We start from the raw sequence: 19,269 nt of genomic DNA, 5'->3' as shown, positions 1-19,269 counted from the left end.
TTAAAATGCTGATTTTCAAATGACAAAACTCCACCATGATGTTACGTCGAGCAAGACTTAGGTCAGAGAAATAAGTGATAAGTCAGTTATCTTACTAACTGCTAAAGGCCCAAACCGAGAAAGTGTCAACTGAATAATACATATTAAAAATAAAGGTAGCTATCTAGGGCAGAGTTTAAACCTTTATGTTGAATTAAGTTACTTAAATTAAAAATCATTATTGATTTCATGAAGTTGGAAGAAGTTTGAGTTGAACTGACTTAAAGATGCAGAAAATACAAATGCTAACAAAGGGTTATTAAAGTTTCCCTGTAGATGCGTCTTCCAGTCTCTAAGTGTTAAGTTAGATAGAGCGGATGTAAACAGTAAGTAGCCAGCTAGCGGTCTATAAGTATTATGTAAATTAAGTATCTCCAGTGAAATACCTTTATATTTTGGAACAAGAGAACCAAATCGGCCATCTCTTAGGCTAAGTAGAGGGCTATTCGTAAGTTTCCCCCCATTTATTCTAGTTGCCAGCTTTCATTCAGTGAGTCCTTGGCACCTAGTGATGAACCAGTGGCAGCAGAGAGGCAGTGCCCCAAAGAGGTCGAAAGGAGGCGGGTATCAGATGGCGTGGAAGGGCGGCGAGCTGTTTCGCATATGCAATCACTGCTTCCAAACTCGTGCACACTCTACCAGGCCACGTTTGGTTATCCTGAAGATTACGACAGTCCTTCCATGAGAGACTCAGTTTTGAACTACAGTGCAGCAAAAAGTAAGGTATACTTTATAAACAACTTTAAAAGGAGGGAGCCACAGAGCCAACCAGCTTTAGACTGGCCTTCCGCAGTCAGTGTGTGGGTTGAAGGGGTGTGTCCTGGATGTCGGATTAGGTAACTAAGTGCAAAAGGAAGCAAGGCTCTGGACGGACTCTGAGAGAAGCCAAGCCGGGGTGGTTAGTGTGGCGGGAGAGGGGGCACTGCTGACGACAGATGTGGGCGTTGTGGGCAGCAGTCTTTGCCCAGCTGTTGTGCCTTTTCTGCCCGGTGGGTAAGGGAAATAACCAAGGAAGCTGGCTGTGGGAGCAGAGCGCACACGATTGTTCAGGGAGTGCGTTGTGTGTCCAAGAGCCTGTTGAGTGGCTGTGTCAAAGAAGGTGGTGTGCATGTGGCAGGGTGTTCTGTGTGTAATTCACGGAGAAGTCTTATCTTGACTCAATACAGAGGGAGGCTTAATGATTTACAAACACCATCTGTTCATGTCATGGAAACAGCATGCTGTTACCTACCGGAAGTATGGAAAAACAGTAGAAATTGTGTGTAAAGAATATGTAGGGTCTTCTAATCAAATGCCTGCTTTTGAAGAGATGAAGAAACATTTGTGAAAGCAGCAAACATATAGCCAGGTCAGGTGGATCAGTTGCTTGGAGCATCATCCTGTACACCAAAAGGTTGCAGGTTCGATTCCTGGTCAGGACACATACCTAGGCTGTGGGTTTGATCCCTGGTCGGAGCATACATGGAGGCAACTGATTGATGTTTCTCTTTCTTCCCATTCCTCTCTCTAAAATCAATAAACATATCCTCGGGTGAGCCTTAAAAAATAAAGCAGCAAACATCTAAAATCTGTTGTAATATTGTCACCAAATACTCTTAATTTTTACTTCAAAGCAGAGATATTTATGATTTTTATGTGAATTTGAAAAATGTTGAAAATAAAAGGGAAAGTTGACATAAGTTATTCTTTCTTTAAAAATACACACACACACACACAACCACAATCTTTCAGACAGTAACTTAATCCCTGGACTCTGTTTTAGAAAGGTTTTTCAAATAATCTGATTCTCAAGATGGTTTGTTTTCCTTATTGTTTTGGTTATCTGGACTCACTGGGGCATTATGTGAGGTTCTTATTGGAGGTTTAATGGCTTTAAGGAATTAAAGGCTTTTATGCTGATTTGTTTGGTTTTTAATCTGTGAATAAAACTGGAACCATCATTCCTTTCTAACTTGGAGCTTGTACAGATTTCTGTTGACTCAGGTAAATATGTGAACTAGTGCTGGAGACAGTTTCTTGCTCACATTTTTTTCATTTGGGACAGCAGCCTTTTTAGCGTAATTTCAGGACACTCAAGACGACACAAAAGGGTTTGCGCATATTGGGAACTGCTCCATCTAATCTTGCTTCAGGAACCCGTACTCAGACTGTCGGGGCGGGAGGTCAGTTAGAGCATTGTCTCTACGTCACCAGGCATTAAAAATACGTGCGGGCAGTTTCTCAGGAGGCCCAGGCCAGTGTCTCCTTCTGAAGACATTTCCCCACACACTCATTCACACCTATAGTTTGTTGGCCTGGGAGTTGTCGCACTATATGGGAGTGTCATGGTTTTTAGCACCATCGTTTGGTCCTCTGAATGCAACTTATGTGACTTCCATGTTTTCATACTTTACTCTGTATATTCCTCGGATCAAAACTAGGCAGCTCCCATTTTATAGGCTGGCACCTCTTACACGGTCATGGGGACTGCCTGGTGGTGGGGAGTAGGATGTGCATTTCTTTATACTGAAATCATACTTAAACCACATTTCAAGTGTTTTTATTCTGAGCAGTAGGTACAAAAAATAGTGGCAGATGTCTTATTCTGTACAGGCCGGCACTCCGCCCATCCCCTCGCTCTCCGATGGGACCCGCTGTCACGGGCTTCCCTGTGCGCCCCCTCCTCGCTCTCCCTGGCAGCAGGCCCAGGCTGGAGCCGTGCGTCTTCAGACTTCGTTGAGGAACTCCAGGTTGAGACACGCTGGGATGTGGATGGAGTCCATGGTCAGCGAGGACGGGTTGAAGGGGAACAGGACGGGGAACATGTGCTTGTAGTCCAACAGCAGCTGCTGGGTGTCGCTCCGCTCCTGGAGCTGGGCCTGCGGGGAGCACAGGGCCTGTGAGACACTCGCGCACCCACCCACCGCGGGCCTGCGCGGGGAAACCCAGGGAAGCGGCTCCACACATGGAAATGGCCCTGTTAACTGGTGGGGCTGCAGGGGAAGGTGGCCTTCCCTTTCTCCGAGGTACTCAGCAGTGAGGGAAGCCCTGGTTTAGGCTTGTTGGGGGTCAGATGACTAACCTCCCTCCTAATGGTAGCATTCTTTAAAAAGTTTTCCCTCTAAGGGAGCAGAGAAAATACATTTCAGGTGGAACTCGTGGCGAGGCAGCGCGTTGGAGCGGTGGAGGCTGTGACGCTGAGGGCAGGTGCCCTGGGCGAGTGCCTGCCCCTCCTGCGCCTCACTCTCCTCACCTGGGAGATGCAGTGGGGCGAGCCATGTCGCAGGAAATGACAGGGTGGCCGAGCGACACAAAGGAATGCAGACCAGCTACACGCTACCCACGAAGTCTCACTTTAGAGACCCAAGAGATGGAAAGTAAGAGGGTGGAAAAGATCTTCCAGGCCGACATATCCGGCCCGTGCCCCCAGGCAGGTGGCTTGCTCTGATGACAGCGTGTAGTCACCCTCCGTGAGGTCTGTGCAGAGGCACAAGGGCGGCACGGACTGCTCCGCCCTTTCCCCTGAGCACTGTCTGGGGAGCAGTCAAACATGAAGCTATAGTTGGAAAACCAAAACAATTTAGTCGAATTGCTGAGTGTGAAACTGACTGCTGAGGAAGAAGACCCAGAATCTGACTGTGGTGTCTTCAGTGACTGTCTGATCAACCTCCACTACCTTTCTCCTCTGCCCTTAATTCAAACCTGAACTTGGACTTGGCAAGTATCCTGTCACTTCTGGTCTGAATTCTGTTCTTGTAAACAGCACCCTCACCAATTTTTAAGCAGTTACATTGAAAACAGTCAAGACTTCCTAAACTTGTACTTTGCTTTGTGTAAACTGTAAAAATCAGAAGCGGGTCGGACATTTCATTGGCTTTTTTTCTGTCATCAAACTGTCTCCCCTTTCAGCAGTTGACCGTCCGTGCACCCTGACCCCTGGACCCTCTCTCTCAATGCCCCCGCCTGTTGAGGTGTCCATGGGGGCGAGTCTCTGCCTGCTGCCCCCTGCGGCCTGGACCTCTCCTGTCCCGCTCCACCCACTGACCGAGTCCCTCCCACTGCACTGGAGGGAGCAGCCTTTGATCTGACTTGGCGTCCTCCCTTGGCCGTTAGCCTCTACCTTCTGTTCTCTACCTACACACCCCACTACAATCCCTTCATTCCTTTCCCCTCTTCCTGCCCTGATTGCTTCCCCCGATTCCTTTTTATCCTTATAGTTTGTGTTGGCATCAGTTCACCGGCTGTAGAGGCTGGTTGTTTAAAAACTCGAGAAAGCATTGTGTCTCGAGGTGCTCCCCAGCACAGTGGAGAAGCGTTCACTACTGAGAGAACCCTGACACAACTCCGGTCAGACGCGGTCGGCTCCAGGTGCGCTAGAGGTCGGCACTCAGCCGGAATCACCTGGGGCTCGGCGCGAGGAAGCGCATCTTGAAGTAAAAATTCCCATCATCTTAAGACAGATTTAAATATCATTTCTTTCAAGCATATTCCTAAGAGCAAATGTTATAATTCTTACAGAAAATATCTAAGAACTCAAATGGTTCTCTTAAAAGAATATTTCTAGGTCCACTCCTGGGTAGGGTTGATACTCTGCTTGCTTGGTTAGCTGTACTTGGTACACAGTTCAGTTACACGCTGGTGGCGAAACTCACCTGGATCGTCCGTATAAAGCCCACCGTCACTCGTTCTTCAAATTCATTCAAGGGAGTATAAAGGTTTAAAATTTTTACAATCTGTTGGAATAAAAAGAAGTTCAGCAGAGAGCTAGAATGAACACAGGAGAGCCTTTGAACTTTAAAGACCACGTGATACTGACACAAGAGTCCAGCCCCCGTCAGGCAGGACCCCCGGCTCAGAGGTGGACTGGCGGGTCGCAGCCTTGCCTGGCGGAGCTGGGCCTTCCCCCCCACATCCCTGCCTCCCGCCCGCCCCGCCCCCTGTGCTCCGAGGCTTAGAAAATGAGGGTTTCAGGAAACCTGACATCCTCAGCCTCTTATCTACTGGTCATTTAAAGGTTTCTTCAAAAGAGTACTGAGGATCTCACTGTAGACGATGAAGGCCTTGTTTGACTGCACCTCCCACCTCCTACGACTCCCCCCAAATCACTTACAAAGGAACAGATTTTTTTTTCTGATTTAGAGGATAATCTTATTCCTAATCTTATTTGGTGTAAGTAGCCCGCCCAAATGCAAATCATTGCCAGATGCATTCTGGATAAAGAATATATTTCCAAGGGAGAATAAAAGTTTGAAAAATCTCAGTACATTTGTAGAAGGGAAGCAGTTTTCTTGTTTTTTTGTTTTTTTTTTTTAAGATTTTATTTATTTATTTTTAGAGGGGGAAGGGAGAGAGGGGGAGAGAGAGAGAGAGAGAGAGATGTCAATGTGCGGTTGCTGGGGGTTATGGCCTGCAACCCAGGAATGTACCCTGGCTGGGAATCGAACCTGGGACACTTTGGTTCCCAGCCCGTGCTCAATCCACTGAGCTACGCCAGCCAGGGCTGGGAAGCAGTTTTCTTAAGAGCTTGGTCTTTCATCTTTTAGTAATTGGTGGAAGAGGTAGGGAAATTGTCTACTTTGCAATGCTGAGTTTGGGTTTTTATTGTTCTTTAGGTGCTGGAGAAGGAGAAGGCCCACGATGTAATTTAGGAAGTCTGATTTCCGGAGCTGGTCTCATTTTGTGCGACCATCTGTGGCGGCCCATTTCTAAACAGGCACACACCCCGGAGGGAAGTCAAGGTCACCCTGTGTGTGGACAGGACTCATCTTTCCGTGCAGGAGTAATACCTCTGTGGCCAAGTCCTAGGATAAATACGATTTACTTATCCTAGGGGGGAGGAGAGGAACACTTAAATGCCCCTGGGTGCTTCATGACTTTATTTAAAACAATATAAATAACTTCTACATTAAAACTGACCATAATGAAATTAATAACTGTAAAAAAAGCAATTTATTTAATGCCAAATGGCTGATATTGCCAATTTCTGAAAAAATTTAAATTTAAATTTCTCTAGGTGAGAAACATTCCAGAATTCATTGTAAGTGTTTAAAGCGTGTTTGTACCTCAAGGTCGATGTTTTCGGGGTTTACTGCCCTGTCTAAGTGAGCAGCAGGAAGCAGAGGAAGTTGGTGGAAAACAGCGGCCTCTCATTTCCCTGACCACAGTGGTCTTGGATTCATTTAGGGACATTCCCTTGGCTGCGACTTCAGAATTGTATCTTCAGGTGTGCAGAAAGGCTGGACGCGCAGCCCCCTCCCTCCCAAAACACCCACTGGCGAGGACAGACCGGGAACGAGGCTGGTCTCGCTCCGAGCCCCCTGGGTGACACGTGCGCCGGAACCGCACCTGCTGAGTGCTGAGCGAGGTGCAGAGGGAGCAGATGGCCTCGGCGTCCTCCGGGGTTTTCTTCTTCAACTGCAGGAGCTGGGCTGCTTGGATCAGAGGCTCCATGGTCTGCACGGCTCCACTCTGGTGAAGGTTTCTTCCTCGGAGCCACTCCTCAAGCTGACTGATGTTGTACCTTAACCAGGGGCGCAAGGGAGCTGTGCTAGGTCGGTCCTCCTAACGCACCGGGATGCGCACACCTGCCGTGTTGATTCGGCAGCCTCGCCGCCGCTACCGTCAGCCTTCTCACCGGAACCATCCCACCCGGGCCCGAGCCTGGAAAGTGCTGGGCACGCAGTAACTTTCTACCGAGTGAATGGGTGCCTCACATCACAGGACAAAGTATGTGAGGGGTCTGTAGAAGTTTATGGGGAGCAGAGGTATTAAATATGTTGAATTAAAACAACTAATATTTAACATTCACAAAATACAGGGTGGGGGCAAAAGTAGGTTTACAGCTATGAGTATGTGAAATTTATTCTTTTTTTTTATTAATTACTGTATTTTCCATATAAACAACTCTGAACCCACTTTGGCCCCACCCTGCACTTAGCTCAGAGAGGAAAGTCAATGAGCTGTCTGTCCACATTGTGTTTACAGTCTTTACATCAGAGTAGGTAAGTGTCTCTAAACCTCGAACTAATCTGTTTACCAAGCCACCCTCCCAGTGTTTGGAGAATTCCACCCACGTGTGAAACGGTGATGGATTTGAGCTGCACACTGACCGGGACGAGGCCTGTCAAGCCAGACTGGGGTTCCGTGTTCAGAGGTGTCTCGCGCCCCGGCCCCAGCTGGTGTGCGCAGGTGCGCAGGTGCGCCAGCGCCCCCCTACCTGAGCTGCATGCCGGTGCTCCAGGAGCAGACGTCCTTCCGCAGGAGCAGGTTGTTGAGCGTCACCGCGGTGATCATGTAGAAGAGCTGTTTGAACACCTGCAGGACGATCTCGGGGTCCAGGCCCTGGTCGCACATGGTGGTGTGGAAGGAATTCATCTGGCGGATGATGGCCTCCAGGCAGTAGGCGTTGTCCCCGTCCACCATGCTGGAGGAGCGCTTCCGGTAGCCCGTCGGCTTCATTCCGGACAGGCCCTGGATGCTCTCGTTCTCCAACATGGCCGAAACTGGAGGGACAGCATCGTTACAGAAGCTTGCGAGTTCCCCAGAGGTCTGTGTCCAGACCGTTTGGGTCCTCCAGCGCTCAGGGCTTTGGCAGCATACCGTCCGACAGGCCCCCCGACTCAGAGCCTTCGGCAAAGAACTTCTAATGTGCTGGTCTTTATATGGAATAAGGCAGCTGTTGACCAAACTTCCACTTAAATGTACCAACTCGATACGTACTGGGTTCTGTGCTAAGGCTCCACAGTTTGAGAACTGAGACACTGGGATGTGCTGGCCCTGCCCCTGGACCCTGGACCCTGGACCCAGAGGTCTTCCGGCACCTGTCCAAACAGCTCTTCACCTTGAGCCACTGGCCATGTAGCTGGTCTGTGATAATCACAGCACCGCACTTGACTACCTGCCAGGTCCTTTGTGGCCGGCATTTCTTTTAATTTTTAACAGCCTATTTGCTTATTCCTCAACAACCTGTTTGCTGATGAGGAGATGAAGCATACAGAGGTTAAGTAACTTAACTTGTCCAAGGTCGCAGCACTAGGAACTGGCAAGGTCGGCATTTGAACCCAGGCCTGCCCGACTCCAGTGCTGATGCTATTATTAATTATCACATTATTCTGGTTTGTGAGTATCCCAGTTCACCCTGTGTCTGGTGAGAGTAAACTGGTGTCTCACAAGAAAATGTTCAGACTGGAAGAAGGATTTAGGATGCGTCTTATCCCAGGGATATATTTCTGCATGGCGTGTGGACTCTTGTCCCCCACAGAGCCTGCCTGGAGCAGTGAGTGTAATTTTCGTTGTGCCCTAGGACAGCACCGCTCTTATGTTTCAATCCTGGTGTCACACTCCGTTCCCAGGTGCGCTGCTCTGGGCGAAGGGAGCGTGCAGAAGCTTGCACTGTGCAAGCGTGCGCTACTGCTTCCCTGCACGTGAACACGCTCCGTGCTTTCCTTTTCTCATGGGCTAAGCATCTACACGAGCAAGAGGACGGCATATTTTTCACTGTATGTTATTTATACCTTTTGAGTTTATCACCTATGGAAATTAGTTTGTTTGGGGGGAAAATAATATACTACAGAAAAAGAGATAAAGGAAATGATCTATATGCTCACTGCCCAAGCACTATGTGTGTTGACGGGATGGTGTGGAAAAGCTCATCGCTGCTCCTGAGCACCCAGCCCGCCCCTCGCTGGGCAGGCCCTGGCTTTCCGAAGGCTGTGCCCCGCGTGCCCAGTCCCTGGAAGGTAAGCAGGGCTCGCCACACCTTCCCCTCCATTCAGACCCCGGGACGAGTGCTGGAGAGCCCCTGCCGCCGGCTCACCGATCATAGGCTGCAGCATGCCCTCGGCGATCTTAATGAGCTGCTGGTAGATCTGGATGGAGAGGTCACTCAGCACCTGGCGGTACTCGGTGAGGTCGAAGTTCTTCAGACAGTGCTCATTCTGCTTGGCGGAGTTCTGAGTCATGAAGCCCTGTGGAGGGGGGGGCTTGCTTTACTGAGGGTCTGCGGTCGGTCCGGCTTAGCCAGGGCTCAGGGCCTCCAGGCTCCTTTGCAACGTCCTGTTTCTCTGTGTGTATGTGGCCTTTGGGAGGGCCCTGTCATTTATACTCCGGAGACGGTAAGACTGACTGGGACGGGATGCCCTTTCACTATGGCAGGCAGAGGGGTCTGTCACACTTGTGTTGGCACAGAAGACGGAGGGTGGAGAGCGAGCTGTGTGAAAGAGAGTCGAGGAGGCCTGCAGGGATTGGGGCGGGCGTGTCTGGCACCGGCTGGGCTCTCACTGGTGAACTGAGCGTGAAAACACGCCGTGTGCTCCCAGGCCATGGGGCTGACTGCAGAGCATGGGAGGAGTGTTTTCAGGGACTGGTGTGGGGAATGGTGCATGCTGGGTGAAGCTGATCCACAGCAGAACATGACATCACAAGGTCAGCTGGGCCTCAAGGTCAGTTTGTACAAGCGTCATTGATTTATGCTGAACCTCTTTTCTTTTGGCCACCTCTCTGGGCTTTAGAATGGACACACTAATCAGTTGGCTTTGGAGACAGTCCCACACACTAGCCGAGTGGGCTTCCTCCCAGCCGTCACTGAAATGGGCCTCTTCTACAGCTGCTCGAGACGCCCAGAGGCACAGGGATTCCCTGGAGAGCCCCAGGCGCTCTCAGACAATGGGCGGGTTGTGCCAGCTCCTTTCCTGTTCTACTTACTTGATTCAGGGTGCTTTCCGGGGCCCGGGGTCCTCGGGGCCTGCCTCATTCCTGCATCTAGCTACCAGGTACAGTGCGGCATGCCCACGGCCTGAGGCCCCCAAGGGGCCGCACAGGCCTGGCCCCGCTCCTGGGGAGAAGCACATGCGGACCTGGGTCTGCGGTGCTCTGAGCTGGGACACGGACCGCCATCCCGGGAACTCGGTCCGAGCTGCGGCAGGGTCTGGAGCACCTGGCCAGCTTCTAAACCGACAGTGGAGGGTTGGGCTTCCCCCTCAGCACTCACCTCGTCCCCACTGTACTGCTTCAAACAGTGAAGCAGGCGGCAGGTGTTGGAGAGCCAGAAGGAGGTCATCTCAAAGTCGTCATTGTGCTTCTGCGAAAAGACGACGACATCCCTCCTCATGAGCGCAGTTCCCATTAGGTTAAATGCTGGCCTGGTGCCTCTCTGTCTGTGCCCCCGAGTGGGCACATGTTCGCCACTCGCGCCCAGCATGCCCCAAGCTGACCTGGGGACAGGCAGGCACTTGCCAGTCACAGAGATGAGACCCACTGCCAGGAGGCCCGGTTACCATCCCTCCAGGACTGGGGACGGCACCCAGACGCCTCCCGCTGGTCCCCTGACCGGCGGCGCGCACACCAGGGACAGGCTGCTCCTGCAGCTGAAGAACACAAGCCCCGACACTGGTGGTCCGGCTAGAGGTCCCGGCCGGTCTGCACCCTCAGTGACCCAGCATCAGAGATGAGGGAGCATGCCGGGGGAATATTCTGGTATCCCGTTTACCTAGAGGTCAAATGTCCAGTGGCTTTAACTCTCTGAGAAGTGACCGCAAACCGTAACTAAATGCGAAAGGCCACTCAACAGCCCTCACAGCTACGAGGCAGTTTCTGTGCTACAACCGGTGACTGTGTGGAACCTCCTCTGTCAGTAAACACTGCCACAGTGTAAACACCAGATGAGGCGCGAGCTGCAGAGACAGTGTTGCAGGAACAGAGGGGCAGGTGGGGCTGGGCGTGCTAACGGAGCCTGGTGACGAGGAAGGCTTCCCTGAGGAAGGGACACTCGAACTCAGCCACGGACGCACCTAGCCTGGTCCAGGCACCCAGCTGGAGCTCAGGGAAGAGGTCGAGGCAGGAGGCCCAGATCTGAGTGTTGCCTGCACGTGGGCGTGTGTTTAGGGCTGGGAGTGGAGCAAAGTGCCTCCAGAGCCCGCGGCAGGGAGGCGGGTGCAGACACGGGCACAGGGCTGTGTGAAGCCAGGGGTTAACGGGCCGGCTGTGGCACGCTCAGGGAGGGGGCGGCGTGGGGCCAGACTCAGTGCTTGCAGGGGTGGCTTGCACCCTGAAGTGGCAGCACATGTAAGAACAGGACGGCCGTCAGTAATACCCCGTGGGGCCTGGGCCTGCTGGGCGGTGTAAAAAAACCTGGCCTCCCAGCCTCTGGCCCTCTGTGGGCCAGGCCTCACCTGCCCTCAGGTGTCACCCCTGAACCAAGTCAGTGTCCTGTGGGCGTCCTGGCCTGTGCCGCCACCCTGGGCAGCAGGCCCCCAGCCCCCGTGGGAAGGTCTCGGGGAGCGTCTGTGTTCAGTCGGTTCCCTGCACATCACCTCGGTCGGCTGAGGACGGGTGAGGTTCCCGGAGGCTCAGCAGGGAGCAGCTGGAGGGCTGCCCTGGATTTCTGGGCTCCCTGCCACTTCTGAGCCTGAGCATCCTTCTGAGGGCTGGGGACCGCCCGGTTATGGGGGTGCACTGCTGCTGCGCTTCAGTCATTTACCGCCAGACACTTCGACCCACTATTGCAAAACCCAGACAGGGAGAAGCGACGGCGTGGTGCGGGCTCCACTCAGACCCCTCGGACTGCCCCCTTCGGCGTGGGACACTGACCTTGAGGACTTTCTTAATGCCGTTGATGGTGGAGGTCAGCAGGGAGTGCACCTTGAGGTCATCGTTGACGTAGTCCGCGTGCCTGATGCACATGTAGAGGATGTAAGCAGGGAGACAGGGCACCGTGCCCGCCAGCGCCTGGGGCTTCAGCTCTGGCGGCAGCAAACAGCAAGGGTTAGGTCTACAGCGATGCTCGGGGTGTGAGAACCTGGCCCGAGGCACAGCCGTCATCAGGATCTTCCTTGGCTCACCTGAGAGTGGCCCCTCGTGGAGGTTTGGCAGGGAGTAGGGGGAAGCTGGGTCCTACCTGGGAGCCACAGACCCCACTGACCCTGACTGTAGTTCCAGAAACTAGTTAAAAACTGCTGACAAACAAAACACATTCCCAGTCCCCTGGCCTGCACCGCTAAAGCAGGCTCCTAATGCCTTGTCCGTACAGCATGGAGGAAAAGAGCCCACAGACAGCTCCCTGCTGGAATCGACACGTGGAGGCCACAGGAGGCCTGGGGCCAGGGCACATTGAGGGCAGAGCTGGGAGGGAAGCCCCAGCAGCACTTGCTGTTCTGGGCACGAGGGGCTCTTCAGCAGCAGGAAGGCAAGGGCTGCCCCCATGGGAGCCTGGCAAACTGCACGTTCCCGAAGACAGGGCCGGTGTGCGGGGGGCGGGGAGCCTGCAGCCACCTCCAGCCCACTTGGCTGTGCGCTCAGGAACGGTGCCCCTGGCAGCACCTGCCTGCCCAGGCATTCTGAGAGCAGATCGAGCCACAGGCTGCTAGCTGGCCACCGTCTCCCCTCCGCAGTGCCACCCTTGACAAGGGTCTCACCAGCCTCTATCTTGGTCAGCACTAACTTGGCTACAGTCCAGGACAGCTGCTGCTCCAACCCCCTCCCGTGGCCCCGGCCCCACCCCACCGGGTGTGCTCTGGCAGGACTCCCTGCCAGAGAGCAGGGAGTGGCTGCGGACGCCCACTCAGCCTCTCGGTCCTTTCCTGCCAAAGCCCCTGGAGGGCCAGGGTGGAGCTGCCTGATGACTTTCCCTCCCAGAGTAAGCAGGTAAGGCTACCTACCAGCTAGGCTGAGAGCCCTGAGTGGGGACAGGACTCAGAAGGGGAGGGGCCAGTGCTAAGGAAGGCAGCAGCGTGAGAAGGGGCTGGGGCCTGGGATGGCCTCAGACCTGGGAGAGCCCAGGTGAGCTCACTGTGGCCCAGCAGGGTCTCCCCAGCCCTCACTCTTCACTCTCATTACCTGCACCCCAACCTCCGCCCAGCCCAGGCCTCTCGAGTTATCTCCAGGCTCAGAGTGGGGGTCACCCCAACCCCCACCTGTAGGTGGGCCAGAAGGAGGAGAAGGGGCAACAGCCTCAGGTTTTCTTCCAGGACGACCCTGGGACAGGGCTGGGGTGTGCTTCCAGCATCTCCAGTTGGTACTTGGGTTTCACTGTCCCCAACCCTTCAGGTTAAATGCTAAGTGTGGGCCTTAACACTCGGGTACATGAATAACGTCTAGGCAGCTCACAGGCTCAACGGGTGGCTGGGGCTTGGTCCCTGCTCTAACGGTAATGCCAGTAACCTTTATTCAGGCAAATGTATTTGAGAGCCCACAGTTCCGTCTATAACCTCTTGCATCGAGCCTGAAGTGCGCAGAGATTGCAATCAGCTTGTCTGGCCCGGGACGTTCCGTTTGCGAGTGCGGGCTGAGAGTCCCGTTTCCCAGAGCTTGCAGGGTCTGCCCGGCGGGCGTTAGCACCTGGGGAGCAAGGGACCACGGCTCTGCTGCTCTCTATCCTCCACAGCCACTGCCAGTGCTGGGGACCTGAGAGGCGGTCAGTACGGTCTTGACATTGACCTGGACGGGGTCTTTCGGAGGGAAGGTGCCCGGGTGCCGTGCTCAGGCAGCTCGGCAGCAGGCGGCCTGGCCTGGGGCCCCACCTGCTGGCACGGGGAGTCCCCACGAGGAGTGGTTTTCCCCTCTGACACTGTGAACTCTGGGCTTCACTCAAGAGAGATGAGTGGCCCATCGGCATCTGTTCAAGATGCAGCCTGTTTAGGGCAGACTGACGTGAACTTACGTCACACTGGACTGTTGGACAACTGTAGGGGCATTTATCCTTCTTGAAAAGAGCAAAATACTCCACCACTAACGACACCCAAGGCAAAGAGCTGACAAACACCTGGGCTAGGCCAAGGTCATGGTCCTCCTCCCTGCAGCCCCAGCCCTCGGCCCGTGCTCAGCAGAGTGGGACCTCAGTAAACTGACGTTTCTCTGAAACAACGCTTACCTCTTTTTGAGCTTCAAATGCCCCTGCCAAAACCACCACGTTAAGTTCCCGCCTTTGAGAAGGGTCCTGTGGCTTCGCCACAGCCCTGTCACTGTTAATTTCCTGCGCTGGGGTGGGCGGGGCCCGTACCCTCAGCCCCCTCTCATCACAGACGGGGAACTAAGGCATCGTGGGAGCGGGGGAGCGGCCCACCAGGAGGCCCCCCATTTTTTAGCCAGGACTTTCTCCTCTGAGGCTCCCCCAACGGCTCTGCAGGTGGCTGCCGCCCTGGGGTGGGCAGCCAGTTCCCCGGGGGGAGATGGGAGTGTTGGAGCGGGATGCGGAATGGGACCCGAGGCAGGGGAACCTGCACAAGAACAGACCAGGCCCAGGGCTGGCGAGGAAAGTGGCTCCCAAGACCCCTGCATATCGGCCCCCAGAGGGCGGCCGCCACACGCACCCTAGTGTCAGCATCACCTGGGAACTCAAAGGTATGCAGCAGCTTGAGGTGGTGGGTGGGTGGGTGAGGGGAGCGTGGAGTGGGTAGGGGCTGTGCAGGGGTGGGGGACAGCGGGGAATGAAGAGACGGAGGGAGGGGGTGTCTGTAGTGGTGGACGGGCGGGGGCCACCGAGGGTCCTGACCTGTCACCAGGTTCCGAATGAGGAGGGCCTCGTCCTCCTTGTGGTACTCCAGCATGCCCTGGAAATCCTTCTCCTTCCGCTGGACGGTGACCTGCCTGTTGAGCTCGTGGCGCCTCTTCTCGCTGTGGGCTAGCGTCTGGATGGCTGAGCGGGGGAGACAGCTGGTTAAGGGGTGGGGGCACACAGACGCATTCGAGGACGGGGCGGGGGTCACAGGTCTTCCAGACTGAGCAAGTACGACGTGGCATACATTTATTTTTTAAAAAGCAGCAGCTGCTGCTGCCACCACCTGAGCAGTCAGGACAACGAAAACTCAAGGACTAGACGACAGAAATCCAACAATGGAGAGGGGGGCTGAAACGGGAGCCCGCCTGAGGCCGGAGAGGACAGACAGCCCAGCCCTCTTAGAGCCTCCTCTCCAGAGGAGCAGGTGCCCCTGCGTTAAACAGAGAGCCCCTGGTGGGGGGGGGGGTGGACGCAGCCCTGAGGGAGCGGCTCCTGGGTTAGGAGGAAAGGGGCGGGATGCCACATGCAGGTGGTATCCCAGTGGGGAGGTGGCCGAGAGGGTTCCAGGCAAGGTGGCGTGCGCAAGGAGGGGACAGGGAGTGACAGGATTAGTTCTGCAGCAGAGTGTCGGAGGAAGAGGGCATTCTGGGTGTTTCTGAAAGAGCAAGTTAAATCTCCGTCTGACCTCTCCGGGCCAGGCCCTGGTCTGGAGCCCGCCGTGTCCGTGTGTCTGGAGTGCAGACTCCGGCCGGCACACCGAGTGAGGCTGGGATGGTGGTCGGAGGGGCTCGCCCCCCGTGACTGCATGGGCACAGGCGCCGGGACGCCAGGGAGGCGGGAAGAGCCCATGGCGGGAGGCAGGCCTGGCTCGGTACCCCGGGGCCTCAGGAAACACGCACCCACAGACGCCTACCTTCTAGGTCCTGGACTTTCTTCATGTGGATCTTCAATTGTTTTTTGAGTTTCTTCTCATTCTTTTCCAGCTTTTCTACCAGCTCCTTAAGGTCCTGAAAGCAGAAGGGCACAGCGTGAGAACACTCCTGACCCCGCCCCAGAGGGCAAAGGGCAGAACCTTTAGTGCAGAGTGGCTGAGGCCGCCACCCGAGGCAGCGGCGGCTCTGACTCTGGTCAGGGGACCCCCCCACGCAGCTCACTTCTCCCTGGTCTGGACCCAGGAAGTGGGAGATGGGTCAGAGTACCCTCTCACAATCCAGACAAACTCCTGGCTGTGGCTGCCTGGTGCCCTCTGAACCTCATGGTTAGTCGTCAGGCTGCCACGCCAACCCCCAGAGCTACGCAGCCAGGGGCATCCCAGGTGTGCGGGCAGCACCCCGGGAAGGAACGGACACTGTGGCGGTTGCAGTGGGGGTGGGGTGAGAGCCAGCAGGCTGGCGAGGTGACCTGGGGCCCAGAAGCAAAACGGGCCCCAGGCCCATGCCCTCCTGCGGCTGCCGGTCCCTAGCAACCATGGTTGCCGGAAGCAGTCAGCCCACTGAGACTGGAACAGCATCAGTGCCACCCCCACGCGAGCCGGGCACGGCCCTCTGGCGGGAGGTAGGGAACCCCATCGCCATTCGTCACTGTGACGAGCGAGGAGTGTCGCTGGATGGACACAAACGTGCCACTGCGCACCCGCACACGCCTGGGTGGCACATTTCGAAGGCTGGCCCCCGGGAGGAAGCCAGCCAAACCCTCAACCTCAGGGCTGCGGCGTGGCGGCCACAAACGAGCTGCAGACGTGGTCCAGGACTTCAACCGTTCACCTCCATAAGGGGAGAAATGTGACAAAGCTTGTCCTCAGCAAACTTAGGACAAATGAATGGCAACTCAGTGCTGCCCACACTGGGTGTTGAGCTTGGGGAGCTACTGAGGGCCAAAGTCCTGGAGGCTAGAATTACGGATGGCTTGAGAAAGACAAGAATGAGATTGACTCAGAGGAATCTGGGAAACAGGTGGGCAAGCCGGGCACATCTCTAAGCTCTTCAAGTGCTCCTGGGAGACGCCACACCCTCCCTCCCACACAGCCCTGCAAGTGTGCCGGGTGATCCCGAATCCCTGCATCCTCCCTGCGGGTGGCAGTGCTTCGCTGGCAGCCCACAGGGGGCGCTGATGCTCACTCGGCTGGGGAACAAAGAGCCCTGCCCCCGTGGCTCTGCTTGGGGGCCCAGCCTCGCCTGGGCAAGCAGTGTGGACTGCGCTCTGGAAGTCTCCCAGCAGGCTGCAAGCCGAGCTTTCCGCATCGTCTTCGTCCTCACCTGCCCACACCCCAGGCTCCTCCTGTTCAGGCCCCGGGACCCACAGCCGGGCCTGGAGGGGCCCCCAGTGCTGACTCCTAAGCTGTCCCGTGACCTTGCACGGTTCCTCTGAGAGCACAGCCCTCCTTGCAAGGGAGTCGCCCGCCAGGCCACTTGGCCGGTGGCCCCCCCAGAAGCACGCACCAGCAGAGGCCTCTCCCACACTGCCTCTCCCACCTGGCAGAAGCCGGTCCAGCAATTTAATGTGTACACTCCTTTCCACAGAGCCACCTCCTTACACCTGTGTGTGCTGGACGGTGGCATGCAGATGGAGAGAGACAAAGAGGGAAGGGGGGCAGGCGGGTCATTCGTACACAAGTCCCGTTCAGGGGCCTGGGGTCCAGCCCCACTGCCCGCGCCTCGGGATTCAGTGAGCTGGCCGCCCACCCGGGGCCACCGGGTGGTGAGGGGGAAATGCTTGTGGATGGCGGCTCTGCGGTGGGCGGGCCTGCGGGCAACCCCTGCTGCCCCCCAATGGGCTCCCTCAGCTCCTGCGCCACCCACTCCTGCCCCGTGCCTGTGCGCCCTTGCCTCCCCTTCCTCCCTGCCTGTCGGTCGCCGTGGGTGACATCCTTCCACGCCTCCTGCCTCAGTCCAGCCTCCTCCATGCGCCTGTCTTGTTCAGTAATACTTGTTAGTCCCGTGCAGAATCATGTTTTCAGAAACATAATCTTTCTCTTCTTGTTTACATGTCTTGTTTCCTCTCCTCACCCGTAAGCTGAGGACAGACTGCCTTCCGTTTCTCTGGTGACCGTCGGGGGCGGGGGGGCACCAACAGTCCCTCCCGTGACGACCCCTAGCCAAAGGAGTCCACCCCCCACCCCAACGACACACACTGCATCTGGCCTAGCTGCTTCGATCAGTGGAAAGCGGCAGAAGCGACCCTGCGTCAGTTCCAGGACGGGGTCCTAAAGGCCTCCCCGCTGCTGCCCTCCCCGCTTCTGGGAGTCAGCGGGCACGCAATGCGGCTCCGGGTGGACCAGGGGATGAGGGGAGCACCTGGACACAGACACGCAGACACCACGGAGGGCGGCAGCCGGCACCGAGGCCCCAGACCCGGGACTGAGGCTGTGTGGATCCTCCAGTCCCAGCCCGCACCAGCGCAGCAGGACTCGGTGCGCCCACTGCACCCGGCCAGTCTCCGACCGCACAGCGTGCTCGCTGTTTAAAGCTGCCAAGTTCTGGGGACGCTGGTGTGTGACACAACAGGTGACTGAGATGTCTCCACCTACCCCTGCCGGCCGGCTGGTGTCTAGATTCTCTGTCCCTGTTCCTGGGCCAAGGACATGGGCTCTGTCCATCTGGCTAAAGGCCAACCCTGGCCCCGCTGTCTTCCAGGAAGCGACACCCCTCAGCTGGGATCCGCTGGGCAACGGCTACTCACCAGGTTCTCGTTGGTCAGCCGGGACATCTCCTGCTGGACGGCGAACTCCACCTGGGCCTCGGGGGAGAGCAGCAGTGTCTGGGAGAAGGTCTGCTGCTGCCGGTCCAGCTCCTCCTTCAAGGCCTCCACCTGGGCCCGGAGGGCCTCTGCCTCCTCCTCGTGCGTGCGGCTCTGGGCCTGCAGCTGTGCCTCCAGCAACCTGCACCAGGGCGAGGAGGGCAGCTGACCGCGGGGCAGGGACCAGCGCCCCCGAGCAAGGGGCCCCCGGTGGACATGCAGCAGGGGGGCGGCCAGGCACGCAGCAGCAGCAGCAGCTGCACGGACCCAGCGGGGCGGATGCTGAGGGCACGGACCTGCTGTGGCCCATCCAGCCAGTGGGCCAGCCTGGCCTCCCGGAAGGCGGGACACCAGGGCCAGCCACGCAGCCCTGGTCCCGGGCCTTCTTCTCGACCCCCTCTTTCCCCTGTTCTTCCCTTTGGGGCACAGTCCGTCTCATCAGCAGAAATAAATTTCTTACAGCGTCTTCTAAATAAAAGCCTCCATCCTTTGCCTCTGAGCTCATGAGAATCTCAAGACAAAACTCTGGTAGACCGAAGTAATTACTTGCATATTCTCACTATAGTAGATTCTCTGCAGGTTTTAGAAGGGCAAATTATTAGCCCCTTTTTATTCTCAGCACTGTTACCCTTACTTTATCTCCAGCGCTATATAAAGGACAACCCCCTGCCTGCCCCCGATTATGACAAGAAGCAGAGAGACCCAGAGGAGGCTGGGAGAAGTCTCAGGAGACCGAGTCTAAGAGGCCCAGGACCAGGGGCGCTGGCTCCCTGGGCAAAGGCGAGAACCTAAGGAAGGTCCCCAAGCAGCCTCCCCTTGGGGAAGTCACACGCTAACACGAGGACGGTGCCGTCTTCACGGGCTCGACCACCTGGGCAGGATTCCTGACCCTGCAAACGTCACAGGAGAGAAAGGCAGGGGGCTCTGGGTGGGAGGCACCATCAAAGCTTCCCGACCGGATCCACCTGGGGAAACGCCACCCCGTCTCTCCCCGGGACTCGGGTGAAGACGCAGCTGGGCACGGG

General features: G+C 56.0%; 1 protein-coding gene across 2 annotated transcripts in view; it reads right to left on the bottom strand.

The window, feature by feature from the left end:
- Window positions 1-2,562: 2,562 nt before the first annotated feature.
- Window positions 2,563-19,269, bottom strand: part of MYO5B (myosin VB) — a 249,411-nt gene continuing 232,704 nt past the window's right edge. For both annotated transcript variants that reach the window (XM_036010235.1, XM_036010236.1), the window contains 10 exons: window positions 18,188-18,386; window positions 15,423-15,516; window positions 14,504-14,647; window positions 11,605-11,756; window positions 10,007-10,096; window positions 8,834-8,984; window positions 7,235-7,520; window positions 6,364-6,538; window positions 4,671-4,751; window positions 2,563-2,897 (listed from right to left, as the gene is read on the bottom strand). In XM_036010235.1, coding sequence (XP_035866128.1) covers window positions 2,745-2,897; window positions 4,671-4,751; window positions 6,364-6,538; window positions 7,235-7,520; window positions 8,834-8,984; window positions 10,007-10,096; window positions 11,605-11,756; window positions 14,504-14,647; window positions 15,423-15,516; window positions 18,188-18,386 — 1,525 coding nt within the window. In that variant the 3' untranslated portion in view covers window positions 2,563-2,744. The remainder of the gene's footprint in view (window positions 2,898-4,670; window positions 4,752-6,363; window positions 6,539-7,234; window positions 7,521-8,833; window positions 8,985-10,006; window positions 10,097-11,604; window positions 11,757-14,503; window positions 14,648-15,422; window positions 15,517-18,187; window positions 18,387-19,269) is intronic.

The sequence above is a fragment of the Phyllostomus discolor genome, chromosome 9 (assembly GCF_004126475.2).
Source record: "Phyllostomus discolor isolate MPI-MPIP mPhyDis1 chromosome 9, mPhyDis1.pri.v3, whole genome shotgun sequence".
NCBI classification, from domain to species: domain Eukaryota; kingdom Metazoa; phylum Chordata; class Mammalia; order Chiroptera; family Phyllostomidae; genus Phyllostomus; species Phyllostomus discolor.
This window is presented reverse-complemented; position numbering and strand designations above follow the sequence as displayed.